At 68.3% G+C, this 12,410-nt stretch overlaps 4 protein-coding genes across 4 annotated transcripts in view; 1 reads left to right on the top strand and 3 right to left on the bottom strand.

The window, feature by feature from the left end:
- CHLNCDRAFT_57189 (hypothetical protein) overlaps positions 1-4,734 on the bottom strand; it is a gene marked incomplete at its 3' end in the record, with an annotated part of 6,503 nt that extends 1,769 nt beyond the window's left edge. Inside the window, exons 1-14 of the mRNA XM_005849677.1 lie at positions 4,043-4,734; positions 3,730-3,899; positions 3,338-3,451; positions 3,108-3,187; positions 2,902-2,985; positions 2,736-2,763; positions 2,510-2,570; positions 2,217-2,398; positions 1,961-2,078; positions 1,674-1,813; positions 898-1,452; positions 709-786; positions 311-438; positions 33-138 (exon numbers count right to left, since the gene is read on the bottom strand). Coding sequence (XP_005849739.1) covers positions 33-138; positions 311-438; positions 709-786; positions 898-1,452; positions 1,674-1,813; positions 1,961-2,078; positions 2,217-2,398; positions 2,510-2,570; positions 2,736-2,763; positions 2,902-2,985; positions 3,108-3,187; positions 3,338-3,451; positions 3,730-3,899; positions 4,043-4,499 — 2,301 coding nt within the window. The 5' untranslated portion in view covers positions 4,500-4,734. The remainder of the gene's footprint in view (positions 1-32; positions 139-310; positions 439-708; positions 787-897; positions 1,453-1,673; positions 1,814-1,960; positions 2,079-2,216; positions 2,399-2,509; positions 2,571-2,735; positions 2,764-2,901; positions 2,986-3,107; positions 3,188-3,337; positions 3,452-3,729; positions 3,900-4,042) is intronic.
- Positions 4,735-4,910: 176 nt separating this feature from the next.
- On the bottom strand, positions 4,911-7,194 carry CHLNCDRAFT_59621 (hypothetical protein). The gene is made up of 5 exons (XM_005849678.1): positions 6,681-7,194; positions 5,995-6,137; positions 5,559-5,643; positions 5,256-5,425; positions 4,911-5,134 (listed from the first exon to the last, which is right to left on the bottom strand). The coding sequence occupies exons 1-5, from the start codon at positions 6,772-6,774 to the stop codon at positions 5,045-5,047; spliced, it is 582 nt and encodes a 193-aa protein (XP_005849740.1). The 5' UTR covers positions 6,775-7,194; the 3' UTR covers positions 4,911-5,044.
- Positions 7,195-7,961: 767 nt separating this feature from the next.
- On the bottom strand, positions 7,962-9,381 carry CHLNCDRAFT_142752 (expressed protein; the record flags this gene model as incomplete). The annotated part of the gene is made up of 6 exons (XM_005849679.1): positions 7,962-8,045; positions 8,167-8,280; positions 8,387-8,471; positions 8,629-8,669; positions 8,817-8,956; positions 9,177-9,381. 6 exons carry the CDS (start codon positions 9,379-9,381, stop codon positions 7,962-7,964), a joined length of 669 nt encoding a protein of 222 aa, XP_005849741.1.
- Positions 9,382-10,209: 828 nt separating this feature from the next.
- Positions 10,210-12,410, top strand: part of CHLNCDRAFT_142753 (hypothetical protein) — a gene marked incomplete at both ends in the record, with an annotated part of 8,866 nt that continues 6,665 nt past the window's right edge. Inside the window, 5 exons of the mRNA XM_005849409.1 lie at positions 10,210-10,269; positions 10,514-10,745; positions 10,837-10,877; positions 12,025-12,084; positions 12,246-12,374. Of these exons, the coding sequence (XP_005849471.1) occupies positions 10,210-10,269; positions 10,514-10,745; positions 10,837-10,877; positions 12,025-12,084; positions 12,246-12,374 (522 nt within the window). The remainder of the gene's footprint in view (positions 10,270-10,513; positions 10,746-10,836; positions 10,878-12,024; positions 12,085-12,245; positions 12,375-12,410) is intronic.

Here is a 12,410-nt window from a genome sequence, read left to right on the forward strand (position 1 = left end):
GGGCCCCCCCCCCCCCCCCCCCACACACACACCTGCACGTTGACCTGCCCGTTGTCGTCCTCATCCAGCATGTCCATGCCCGCCTTGGCATCCTTCTCGCTCAGAAACTGCTCCAGGTCATCCAGCACGATGTAGTCCCTGCGGCGACAGCGGGCGGGCGGCCAGCAGGGCGTGTGCCTCCCCAGCAGGGCCAGCAGGGCACCGCTGGCGGCCAGGCGCGTGCCAGGGGCTAAGCTCCCAGCCCTCCCACGCCTGCCCAGCGTTGCCTGGGCCCCGATGCCGCCCCCCACCCACCCCACCCCCACCCCACCCAACCCCGTGCCTGTCGTAGTCTGCCTTGAGGTTGTGGAAGAGGTAGAAGCCCAGCTTCTTGGCCTCCAGCTCAGTGGTCACCTGCTCGCTGCGCTCGGTGCGGCTCAGGGTGTCCTTGAACGTCACCTGCAGGGGGTGCGGCTGCCAGCCGGTCAGCCATGCGGCAAGCAGAGAGGGCGCCGCGCCGCCCCGAGCCGCCACACCGCGCACCTCCAGCGCGTGCTTCCGAATGTACTTCTCCTGCAGGCAAGCATGGCACTGCTTGTGAGTGAGGCGGTACAGGGGGGCCGCCCGCAGGCGAGCGGGACAGGCGCCAGCAGCTGGCGCTGCACGTGCGCGGGGCAGGCAGGCGAGGCGCGGGCCCGCGGCCCTGCCGCCGCCGCCGCCGCCGCCCACCATCTTGCTCATCCTCAGCGCCATCATCGCCTTGGCGCTGCTGCTGCTGCTCATGCTGCTGGCGTGTGCCAGCAGCGCCTGCACAGCGCAGTGCACGGCAGCGCGTGGCCGGGTGAGGCAGGGCTAGGCACCACACGCACGCAGCGCCGCGGCCCGTCGAACCTTCCCACCCCCCGGCCCCAGCCGCACCTTTTTGGGCGGCGGCACGGCATCCGCCGCCGCGCGCGACCTGGCCGATCGCATGGAGGTGATGGAGGCGGCGCGCTGCACCGAGAGCCGGGGCGCGCGCACAAACGCCCTGCCCCCCGCCACGCTGGGCTCCCGGCTGCCCGCCGCGCCTCCGCAGTCGGGCAGCGGCAGCGCGGTGGCGCGTGGCGTCAGCCCCCCGGCCTCCACCCCCGCCGCCTCCAGCGCGTCGCTGCGGTGCCGCACCAGCTTGGACAGCGGCGAGGGCGGCGGCTTGGCGGGGGAGCCGTGCTTGACGGGGGACGGCGGCACCGAGCCCGCGGGCGTGCCGCCGCCTGCCGACGCCGCCCTGGCCGGGAGCGGGTGCGGGAGCGGGTGCTCTGGGTGGTCCAGCAGCGGCTCCTCCTGCCCCACCGACCGACCGCCGTTGGTCATGTCCACAGCCACCGCGCCGGGAGGCAGGCTGCCCTGGCTGCCGCCGCCGCCCTGCTGCTCCTCCTCTTCCTCCCCCTCGTCGATCGCGTGCAGGTCGGCCTGGCTGGCGCGCCAAAACATGACCTGGGGAAGCAGAGGGAGAGGGGTGCAGGTGGTGGTGGTGGTGGTGGTGGTGGGGTGGTGGGGTGGTGGGATGGCACGCTGTCTGCCCGGATGCGCTGCATGGTTTGCCCGGCCGATTGCAAGGCTGAGAGCATTTTGGCAGCGCATCGGGGCAGCAACGGTGAGCAGGTGCCCTGGCCCGCTGCCGCCACGGCCCGGTGCCCGCCCTGCCGGCGCCTCACCCTGTCTTTCAGCGTGCGGCTGCTGGTCCTGTCCACCTCCGCGCTGTGCTGGTGGCGCTCCGACGGCTTGCTGCTGCGCCGGAACAGCCGCACCAGCGTGTTTTGCTTCATGGGCGAGTGGTGGTGGATGTTGGCCGGGGCTGGCAGGAGAGGAAGGGGGGGCGGGGGGCAGAGGAGACGGCGGCGGGATGAGCAACAGGAGAGCATTGCCCCGCCAGCGCCGACCGCCCGAGCCGCCAGGGCGTACGGGTGTGTGCGGCACACGGCGGGGGCCGGCCTCGCCTCACCCGACTCGGAGCGCCCCAGGTCGTCCTCGCCCTCGCACCCCGCCGCCTCCGCCTCCGCCAGCTCCTCAAACTCGGTGTACCGCTGGCGCGGCTGCAGCATGAGGTGCAGCAGGTACTCCTGCACACGGGGGTGGGGGGCGGCCGGCGTCGGCGGCGTGGGGCGCGGCGCTGCTGCCCGGCGAGCAGCCGCGCGGCCTCATAGCCAGGCAACGGACCCCGGCCGCAGGTGGCGCCAGGCGCCGCCGCCCGGGCCCACCCGCTTCAGAGCGTCGTGCATCTTCTGGTAGTGGGCCTGCTGGTTGAACTTGGAGGCCACCATCTTGGCGAAGCCCACTTTCAGGAGATTCGCTGTCATGAACAGCGTGAGGCAGCCCAGCACCTTGAGCACGTTGTTGTACCAGGTGACCAGCGTGTCGTTCATGTCGCCAGACAGGGCAGCTGCAGAGGACAGGCGCAGAGAGGGCAGACCGGTCAGCGGCCGCCGGGCGAGGCGCGGCTGCCGCCGGCTGGCGCGGCAAGGTCTGGATGGCGGCGCGCGCCGCCGCTCACTCATGATGAGCGCCCACCAGCCGGTGGTGAGGCCGGCACGGATCACGTTTGCCATGGGCTTCTGCAGCACAGCCCAGGCAGGGAAGGAGGGCCGCGCAACGCATCCACGCGGCCTGCTCAGCCGCGGCGCAGCTCCCGCCGGAGGGCGCCGCAGTCAGTCGGGGCAGCCTCAGTGCAGGGGGCATGCAGCTCTGTGCACGGCGTGGGGCGGCTGCCGCCCACTCACCCGCACAGCATAGGCATAGTACAGAGCGCTGCACGCCAAAAAGGACACACAGGGCGGCGTGTGGATCAGCTGGCCCGCCTCCGCCACGCCTGCTGCCCTCCCCTGGGCGTGCACGCGCCGCCGCCCGGCAGCGCAGCACGCAAAACGGGCCCCTCGCAGCGCTCACTTTTGCCAGGTGAACATGGTGCGCTCCACGCCCCAAACCGCCAGGTCCATAGAGCCGCGCCCGATCCACCAGATGATCGGCAGCCTGCGGCGGCACGAGCGGGGCGGGTCGGCCACGGCTGCTGACCGGTGGCGGCCAAAAAGTTGACGACAGCGCCTTGACGACGACCATGGCGGGGCGTGTGTGCCCCAGCAGCCCCCACCCACCCGGCAAAGAAGAAGCAGAGGCGCCACATCTGGAACTCGCCCACCCGCTGGTCCTCGTTGTACACGAGGTACAGCACGCCCTGCGCAGCGAGCGAAGAGGCGCGGCCTGCCGATCAGTGGGATGGACGGGCGCACGCCGGCGCCTGCGACGCGTGCTCAGGCCTGCGCATGCACACGGCGACAGCCGCATGCAGCGGGCACAGCGTGCCGCAGCTCCGCCTGCGCCGTACCGCCAGGATGAAGGCGAAGCTGACGAGCAGGGGCCCCGCGATGAGCCAGAACTTCTTCTTCTTGTACCACGGCTTCTGCCTGCCCTCAAAATCCAGGGAATCCATGTCGTCGCCCTGCAACACGGCAGCCGTGGTGGCGGCAGATGCTGTGGCGGCGGTGGCGGGCCTGTCAACCGGTGTGGATCCTCACAGTCGGCCAGGCTGGGGAGGTGGTGGGCACTGTTGTGTGGCACAGCGCCAGAGCACGGAGACGCCCGCCTCGGCCGCCACGCCTGCTGCCGCCTTGCCTTGCCATCGTCCGAGTCGCTGTCGGCGGCCTTCTTGGCGGGGGAGGCGGCGGCGGGGCCTACATCGCCGGGCGGGGATGCGCCGGGGAGCGGGCCGCCTGGCACCGAGCCCGCGGATGCGCGCAGTATGGGGCGGCGCCGCAGCGGGTCATGGGCCGGCGACCGGCCGGCTGCCGCCCTGGCTGTGGCGGAGCTGATGATGAGGTCGCCCGCCACCCGGTGCTCCAGCACCACCTCGTTGCCCGCGCTGCCGGGGCTGTTGGAGGTTACCCACCCTGCATCGCAGCCCACGCGGCGCTGCGCTTGCGACTCGCTGCCAGTGGGCAGCGACGGGTGTGCAGCGGGCCCCCACCAGTCCACCCATCTGCATGCATGGCGATCCTGCAGTCCACCTGTTGCCGGGCCTGCCGGTGCGCACCTATAGAGGAGCGCAGCTTGGCGTAGGCGGGTGAGGAGGCGTCGCCGCCGGGGCACCCCGCCTCTGCCGGCGCGGTGCGTCGCCGCGGCGTGCTGATGGTGGGGCCCAGCTGGAAGTGCGTGGGCCGCTCCAGCGGGCCCTTGCCCACCAGCGACACGGGCGGCAGCTCGATGGCGCCGCCAGACGCGGGCGCGCCGCTGCCGCGCCAGGCCGCCGGGATTTCGCCGGCGGGCACCGCCTGCTGCTGTACCTCCTCGCCCTGGTGGGACAGCAGGTCCTGCGCGTAGGTGCGCATCATGGCCAGGGTGCTGGGCGGCTCGCTGACATACGAGCCCAGCGGGGTGGAGCTCAGGCGGCGCGGCGGGGCGCGTGGCGGCAGCAGCGGCGCCGCCACCGCGGGGGCGGCCGTGCTGCCGTCTCCGCCAGCTGCAACTGCACTGGGGTCGTGCCCTTCCATGGCTTCTGCAGTTCGATTCAATTCTCAAAGCCGCAAGAGTGAGTGGGCGAATTGCCCCAGCCCAAAGCGCGGTCCAGGGGGGCAGGAGCGCTGCTAGCGATCTGCTGTTAGCGCCCTTTTTGCATGCAAATGGTAGATGGCAATCAAAAGGCCGGGCAGCCCAGGATGGCCGGTGGCGACGCGGAAGCCGGCTGGCTTGCCGCGTTGCAAGACTGGGTTGCTCCAGCAGGATTTGCCACAGCCAAATTGAATTGAATTGGGGCGGTTGCACTACGCCAACTCTGCTCAACCACCTCGCCGACGACAGGTGGCACCCCCCCGCCGTTTGTCGCGCGTGCCCGCGTCAGACCAGCTACCCCACGCATGCCGCACTGCCCTTCCCCTCTTTCACCAGCATACTGGCCCCCCATCTGTTCCACTGGTGCGTTACAGGGTGGCTGCTGCGACATGGCACGGGGGTCCCGCTCCTTAAGCACGGATGCCGCTGCGAGCGCACGCGCGTCCTGCTGGGGCCGCCTTGCAGGCTCCCTGCCCGTCAAATCCTCCTACTCTTCGCCCTGAGGGATGGTACTTCTGGCGCTGAGGTAGATGCCGTCCAGGAACTTGCGGATGTCCTTCTTCTTCACCAGGCACTTCTGCGGCAGCCGGGCGGCAGGGGAGCGGTGAGGGGGCATGCACGGGCATCGGGGTCGGCAGCATCACCTTCGGCGCCCGCCAACCCAGCCCGCCCCGCGCAGCCCCGCCGCGCCGCCGCACCTGGTGGATGAGCGCGCTGCTGCGGGACACCAGCTCGATGTCGTTGCCGGTGAGGATCAGCTCGTCCTTGACGGCGGCGCTGCGCTCGCACGTCACGCCCGGCAGCATGTCCACCACCCGCACAATCTTCTCGCCCAGGAAGTTGCGGATCTCCACCTTGCCGCCCTTGTCTGCGGGGCGGGGCGGGGCAGGGAGGGGTGAGGGACAGCAGCAGCGGCAGCGGCAGCGCGAGGCGTGAGGCAGCGGCGAGGCGAGGCTGGCAGGCTGGCAGGCCACCGCCGCCGCCGCTGCTGCTGCACTCACTCTCGATGTTGATGTTGATGGGGAAGTGGGCGTACACGAGGCGCATCTTGTACTCAAAGCCCTTGGTCACGCCGGTGATCATGTTCTGCAAGAATGAGCAGCGGCAGGGCGGCGCGCAGGCCTGGCGTCGGCAGGCGAGGCGGGACGGGGCAGGCGCGGCCACGGCGGCGCGTGCAGCCGGCGGCGCAGTTGTGCAGCAGCAACATGGGGCAGGCTGCCGCACGACAAGCCGCCGCGCAGCTCCTGCAGCCGCCGCGCCGCGGGTGCGGTTCCTCCAGCCAGCCTGTGCACACGGGCCAGTCGGCTACGCGTGCTGCTGGCTGCCGCTGCCAGCGAGCGAGCGGCTGTCGATGCAGCAGCGGCTGCCTATGGCACAAGCGGGCTGCCCACGGCACACGCCGGGCCACCGGCGGGCGGCGGCAGGGCGGGTGCGCACCTGCACGTGCGAGGTGCAGGTGCGGATGGACGCCAGCGCCTTGCGCCGCCCAAAGTGGCAGTCCACCTTGAGCACCTTGCTGCCCTCCTCCTCAGTCAGGAACATGTCCACGGCAAGGTGCTTGAAGTCGCGCTGCAGGGTGCCTGCAGGCGGGCAGGCCGGCAGAAGCGCGGGCGGGGAGCGGCGGCAGCACGGCACGGCGTCAGCCAGTCCGCCGTGCATGCGCGCGAGGCGGCGCGCCGTGCCCAGCACATAGTGGATGGGTGGCCAGCAGCCCGTGCGTGCCAAAGGCTGCCTGACATCCCCATGCGCTGGGTGGCCGGCAAAATGCTGCGCGCCCGGCTTGGGTACATGGCAGGTGTGCTGCCTCAATGCGTGAGCCTGCCAGCCGCAACGTGCCGCGGTAGCCACCCCGCTGCGCGCCGCATCATGCCGTCATGTGCACCTGCGCCGGCTGCAGCCCCCGCCTGCTGCTGCTGCCTGCTGCTCTCAACGGCGGGCTGTTCCTCAGGTGCAAAGCTGCTGTAGGGAGCACAGACCGAGCCGCCGCTTGCCACTGCCACCGCTGCCACTGCTGCTGCCGCTGGGCTGCCTCGTGCGCCGGCTGTGCGTGCAGTGGTGCCCACAGTGCATGCACACAAGCTGCGCATGGTGCGGCAGCAGCGCAGGCGTGGCAGCACACTCACCGCGGGGGCCCTTCACGCGGACCTTGCGGGCCTTCACCTCGATGGACACATCATCGGGGATGGCGAGCGTCCTCGACGCGACCAGCTGCTTCATCTTGATCCAACCTGCAAGCACATGACGTGCAGCCCCTCCATGAGCCACCTACTAGCGAACAGAATGGGCAGGTGCGCTGGGGTGGAGCGGGCTGCCGCCGCCCGCTGCCGCGCCGCCCCCAGACGGTGTCCTGCATCCCGGTGCCGCGCATGCCCCCTCATCCGCATGAGGCGCATGATCCCCCAGGGCTGTCTGCACGTCTCCAGCCCCGCCGCAGCGTCCATGCTGGGTGATTGCTGCCCAGTGTGTGTGCGGCGCGCCCATCTTGGGCCGGGCAGGTTGCCACACGTCTCAGATGGATGCACGCGACCCTGCTGGCCGCTGCAATCTGCACGCCCCTCCCCCTGCCCATGCTGCTCCCATGCCTCCCAGCTGCATGCTGCGCAACAGCGGGCGGCGCAGCTGTTTACCTGCTAGAGCTGGCGCTCGGAAAGAGGACGAGCGGGGCGCGGGGGCCGCTCAAGGGCCGGCGCTTGAGCATGGGTTGTCCCTGGGGAGCTGCAAAAATGGGCGCCTTTGACGACAGACTGATGTGCTTGTGTGATTGCCGCCGGACTGGTTTTACGCAAACGAAGGATAGCAGCAGCCGAGCCGAGTGCGGGAGACACACGTTGGGCACCTTGGCACATGTGAACACTTGTGTGCTTGGCTTGGCAGCATAGGGCTTGCAGAGAGGAGCCACTGCAGCGCTTGTTGGGAATGCATGCCTGCAGGGCGGATCCGATCGCCCCTGCAGCCCATCACCAGGCTGCCGCCACCCGCCAGTGCAAACGCACCGCCGCCAAGTGGTGGGCTGCAGAGTGCCTGCTAGTTCTGCTGGCGGGAATAGCATTGCACTAGGGGAGAAATCAAGCACCATTGTGCAGCAGAGGATGCAGGGTACCTCTCTGGAGCGAAAAGAAGGGAGGAACGAGAAGGGAGAAGAATGCACATACATGCAAGGGAGTAGTCAGTGCTTGTAGCAAAGAGACTGTCTGTAGAAACTCCGAGGTGCCCCAGGCAGTGTCTATCGCGCTTGGGTGTGCAGAGGAGTGCAAAGAATAGCACGTGCAGCAGTGCTGGTCATTCCTCAGCCGCCGGGCTCTCCCAGCCTCCATGCATGCTGGAAGCCAAGGAATCGAGGCAGTGCAAGGGTGCGGGGTGCGCCAGTCGCGTCAGCATGGCTGAGGTGCCTTGCGGCAGGCCCCTCACAGCTCAAACTCGTGTGTGATGAGCACCGCCGCAGTCACGCCCTTCACGCCGCCCTTGCCGGCCTTGCCCCGCACAATCGTCTGCAGCGAGTGCGTCAGGGAATCCAGTGTTTCGTTACCATGTTGCACCGCACGCCGCGGTGCAACGCCGCAATGCCGCTGGGGTGCTGCCTTGCACCAGCAAGGTCTGGCCCCGCCCCACCTTGAACGGCTTGTGCTGCCAGCTCAGCGTGGTGGCCTCATCCTTGATGCCATACGCCGCCGAGAAGGTGTCCTTGCCCCGCTTCTTCTCAATGCTCACCACCGGCTTCTCTGTCTGCGCCAGGTCCGGGCGGGGCAGGACAGGGGCGGCCAGATAGGGCAGCAGGGACGTGCAGCGCAAGGTGTTGCTGCACAGCATGCTGGCATGGGGGGCTGCCCACCTTGAGGGAGTAGAGGGCGCCCAGCTTGAGGGAGCCGCGGGTGTGCTCAAGCGAAAACACCGCCTCCTCCTTGGCAAAGTTGTAGCTGTGGCAGCACACAGGCAACAGGTCAGGGTGAGGCCTGTGTCGCATGCATGCCTGGGCAGGTTCCAACCCCCCCGGCCGCTCCGGCTGCACAACACGCGCAACATTTGGGCTGCCAGCCAAACTCAAGACAAGACCCTCATCCAATCAGCACTCACGTTCCCACCAGCTTGTTCTGCTTGTTGAACTTCCATGTCTCCTGCAGCACGTTTGACGCACTCACACCACCTATGAGCAGCCCTAGCCGGCATGCGCCTGCTTTCTTGCACCTCCACGGACTCTGGAGAGCCGGCCCAGCCTGCTTCTACAGCTTGTTTCTGCAAGACAAACAACGCCTGCAACCGACCTGCAGGATGAACACATCGCCCGCAAACTGGTAGCTGCCCTTCAGGCTCAGGTCGTTGCCGTTGAGCTTCTTGTCGATCGTCACGGTGGCAATGGTGTCCTTGGCGCCCGCGTTGTAAGCAATGGTGCCCTTCACACCGGCTGCGGCGGCACAGGCAGGTGGGCTGGCCTGGTTAGTGCGCAGGCGCAAGGCTGGGGCAGGCGGGCATCCGAACGCCTGAGAAGCAGCAACGCACGGCTCTTTGCTGAATACTGGGCCGACAATTCATGCGCTGGCTGCCCTGGAGCATAGCTGCGGCCGGCCACCGCACTCCCGCAACGAAAACAGACCCCGCACATCCGAGCCCTGCGAGCCACCCACCTCCCAGGGGCTTCTCGGCAGCCAGCACCACGCCCTTGAGGCTCTTGGGGTCGCGCAGAGTGCTGTCATTGAGCTGCAGGCTCAGCGTGGCATCGCCCTGCCTCTTCTTCAGCACCGTGCTGATGCCGACCACGGGCGCCTCCGAGGGCAGCCCGTTGGAGCCAAAGCTCTTGAAGGTGAACAGGGCCTCGGCCTTGGAAGTCATGGTGCTGCACAGGAGCGGGGGGAGCGGCAGAGGAGGTGGCACATGGAGTGAGACGGGCAACGGCAGGCCCGCGGGCGCTCCCCAACCCCGGAACGGCGGCGCGGCACCACCACTGGCCGGCGGCGGTGCCTGCCCGGCGACAACCCAAAGCGCCGCGAGCTGCCCATGTGATCAAGAGCCAGAATGCGCCAGGGCGAGACTCAGCCCCGTTTGCCAGAACCACGCCTACAGGGTGGCGGTGATGTGGACCGCCAGCCCTCACCTGAGTAAGTCAAACTGGCGGCGATGGGTGGCAATGTGCGTGACAAAGATGTCAGGGGTGGGTGGCGGCGGAGTCGGAGCTGCTACGCGAGGCCACCCACTTGTGCAGTACATGTGCGGCGGTACAGTCACAATGCCATTCATTTTGGGCTGGGCAGAGCGCGTGCAGCGCTGCTAACGAAGCATTAGACATCAGGCACCCCCGCTGGAAACCCGGCTCTCTCCAGGCAGTGGCAGTTGCACGGGTTAGCTGGGCACCCTGGCGCGCGCCACTCCGGCTCTCCGACCTCTGCTGTCTATGCTCAAGAGCGTGCAATAGCCCTCCAGACTCTTGCGGAGGCAACCCCTGTGAGTTGTGAGCAAAGCGTGTCATTGAGTGCACTACTGCCAGCAGACCCTGAGGGAAGCTTAGCACTCCCATTTGGCCATCTGCACCCCATGTGATACGACAGAGACGCCAGGCACGCCCCCTGGCGAGACTGCTCCAGCCCTCCGCGGTGCCCCTCCACCGAGCCCCTGCAGCCCTCCTTAGCGCTCCAACACTGCCATCGCCGGTGCAGGACCCCGATGACGCGCAGCGCAGCGCGGACAGCGCCCTGGGTGGCGGCGCTCTTGGCGGCAGCGCTGGTAGCTGTCGCTGCAGCCTCCCAACCGGGACGAGCAGAGGAGGGTGTTGTGATGGGAATGGTGAGTGGCAGTACGGCCGCTGGGCGCATGGGCTGCGCACCGATGCCGGCTGGGGCCCCGCCCTTGCACGCCTCGGCAGCAGGCCTCGGGGCACCTACCTGGCAGCTGCTTGCTGCACATTTGCACCAAGATGCCTTGTTTGGTCTCTCGCATGCGACCGTCTGCATGTGCCTGTGTGTTGCAGGAAGAGCAGCACGTGGACGCGCATGCAGCAGCAGCCGTCAGCTTGGCCAGCCGCCACACCTTTAGGCGCTTGCCGCGCCAGGCGGATGGGAGCGACGTGGCGGTGGGCGATGTATCACAGGACCCGGCGCCAGAGGTCCTGGACGAGTCGTTCCAGCCAAACCCGACAGGCGACAGCACGGGCGCTGGCGGCGCCACTGGCAGCGTTGAAAACCCGCTGGCGCAGGCAACAGGTGACCGCACGGCGGCTGTGCCTGCCAGCCTGCTGGGATGATGTCTGCCTTGCTGCTAGCCCTGACCCTTGCCTGCCTCCTGCGCCTGCAGAGGAGGACGGCTTCGAAGTGCAGGAGAAGCCTGCCGGCGAGGTGCGCATCGCGTGTGTGTTTGGTGCCATGCACTGCAACCGTGCCTCAGTTGTACACACCGGATCACTTCTTGTGCGTGTGTTGTGCAGGGCGCCTCCCCCAAGCCCTCCCCCAAGCCGAACACTCCAAGTGAGCCTGTTGCAATGCAAGCTGTACATGCACAACGCTCAGTGTTCTGGCTGCCGCTCTCCTGCTCTCGACCTCTCCCGAACTGCTGACGTGCCTGTTGTTCTGCAGCCTGCCCCAACGGCGGCGTGTTCCCGCTGTGCAACAAAGCACCAACAACACAGGTTTGCTTGAGGCCATGTTATGATTATGCACACTGTTATGAACCCCTTATTTACCAGCCCAACCTTGCTGTCTTTCTGCATCTTACAGCTTGCATTTTCATTGTCTTTTTGCAGCCTAAACCCTCTCCCAAGCCCTCACCAAAGCCCTCACCAAAGCCCTCTCCCAAGCCCTCTCCCAAGCCATCTCCCAAGCCTTCGCCAAAGCCCTCGCCAAAGCCCTCGCCAAAGCCTGCTGAGGTTGAAAACCCGCTGGCACAAGCGCCAAAGGTATGCTGCGTCAAGCCCGAGCCCCATGCTGCGCAGCGCCGACACAGCCGCTCCCTACTTTGCCCGTGTCTTGGCTCACCTATGCTACTCTTCCCNGCAGCCCTCCCCCTCCCCATCCCCCTCCCCCGAGCCGGAGCCGGAGCCCTCACCTTCCCCTGAGCCCTCTCCCAGCCCTGAACCAGAGGAGAGCCCCCCGCCGCCACCCCCACCCCCTTCGCCACCGCCGCCCTCGCCGCCTCCCAGGTACGCGCCATAAGCCATGTTGCTCGTCAGCCAGCCATGTGGGGGGCTGCGCTCTGGGCCAGGCGCTGGTGACGGCCGTGACGGCAAACCCCCATCTCATCACACCCCGCTATGCCCTCTGCAGCTCGCCGCCGCCAAGCCCCTCTCCCCCAGCGCCGGTGGGTTTGTGGCCCTGCTGACGCTGCGATGCCTTGCCCCCATCCGCCTGCCTGCTCCACCTGCCCACCACCACCAAGCCAACACGCAAGCGCTCTTTCCCATCGCACACTGCGGGGTCATGTGCGGCGCAGCGATGCACCGCAATGCATGCGCCTATCGGCCCCTCGCCCTCGCCCTGCCCCCTGCAGGCGCCCCCCGTGGCGGCGCCCGCCGTCGTGGCCGCAGCTTACAGCAACTTCACTTACAAGGTGGGCGCATGCGCCTCTTTCCGCCCACACATGCCAGCCACTGCCAGGCCGGGACCTGCCACCCGGCCCGGCCTGGCCTGGCGGCCTGCCTTGCCTGCCTGCCTGCCTGCCTGCCTATGGACCTAGTAAGCCCATGCAAGCGCTGGTGTGGGTGGGTGCAGGTGATGGACAACCTGGGGAGCTACACGGGGGAGGTGCAGAGCCAGGTGGCGCAGCAGCTGGCGCAGCAGATTGGGGTGCAGCCGCAGCAGGTCGCCCTGACAACGCCCAACTTCCCAGTCTCCAGCCAGGTGGTGGTGGCAGGTGCGCGGGGGGGGGGGGGGGCC

Source organism: Chlorella variabilis (genome assembly GCF_000147415.1).
Source record: "Chlorella variabilis unplaced genomic scaffold CHLNCscaffold_5, whole genome shotgun sequence".
Classification (NCBI taxonomy): Eukaryota; Viridiplantae; Chlorophyta; class Trebouxiophyceae; order Chlorellales; family Chlorellaceae; genus Chlorella; species Chlorella variabilis.

Coding starts and splice junctions, on each gene's coding strand:
- CHLNCDRAFT_59621 (XM_005849678.1), bottom strand. CDS start 6,774: ATGAAGCAGCTGGTCGCGTCGAGGACGCTCGCCATCCCCGATGATGTG. Junction 5,644..5,994: donor CCTGCACCTCGCACGTGCAG/GTGCGCACCCGC, acceptor TCATTCTTGCAG/AACATGATCACCGGCGTGAC. Junction 5,426..5,558: donor CATCAACATCAACATCGAGA/GTGAGTGCAGCA, acceptor CCCGCCCCGCAG/ACAAGGGCGGCAAGGTGGAG.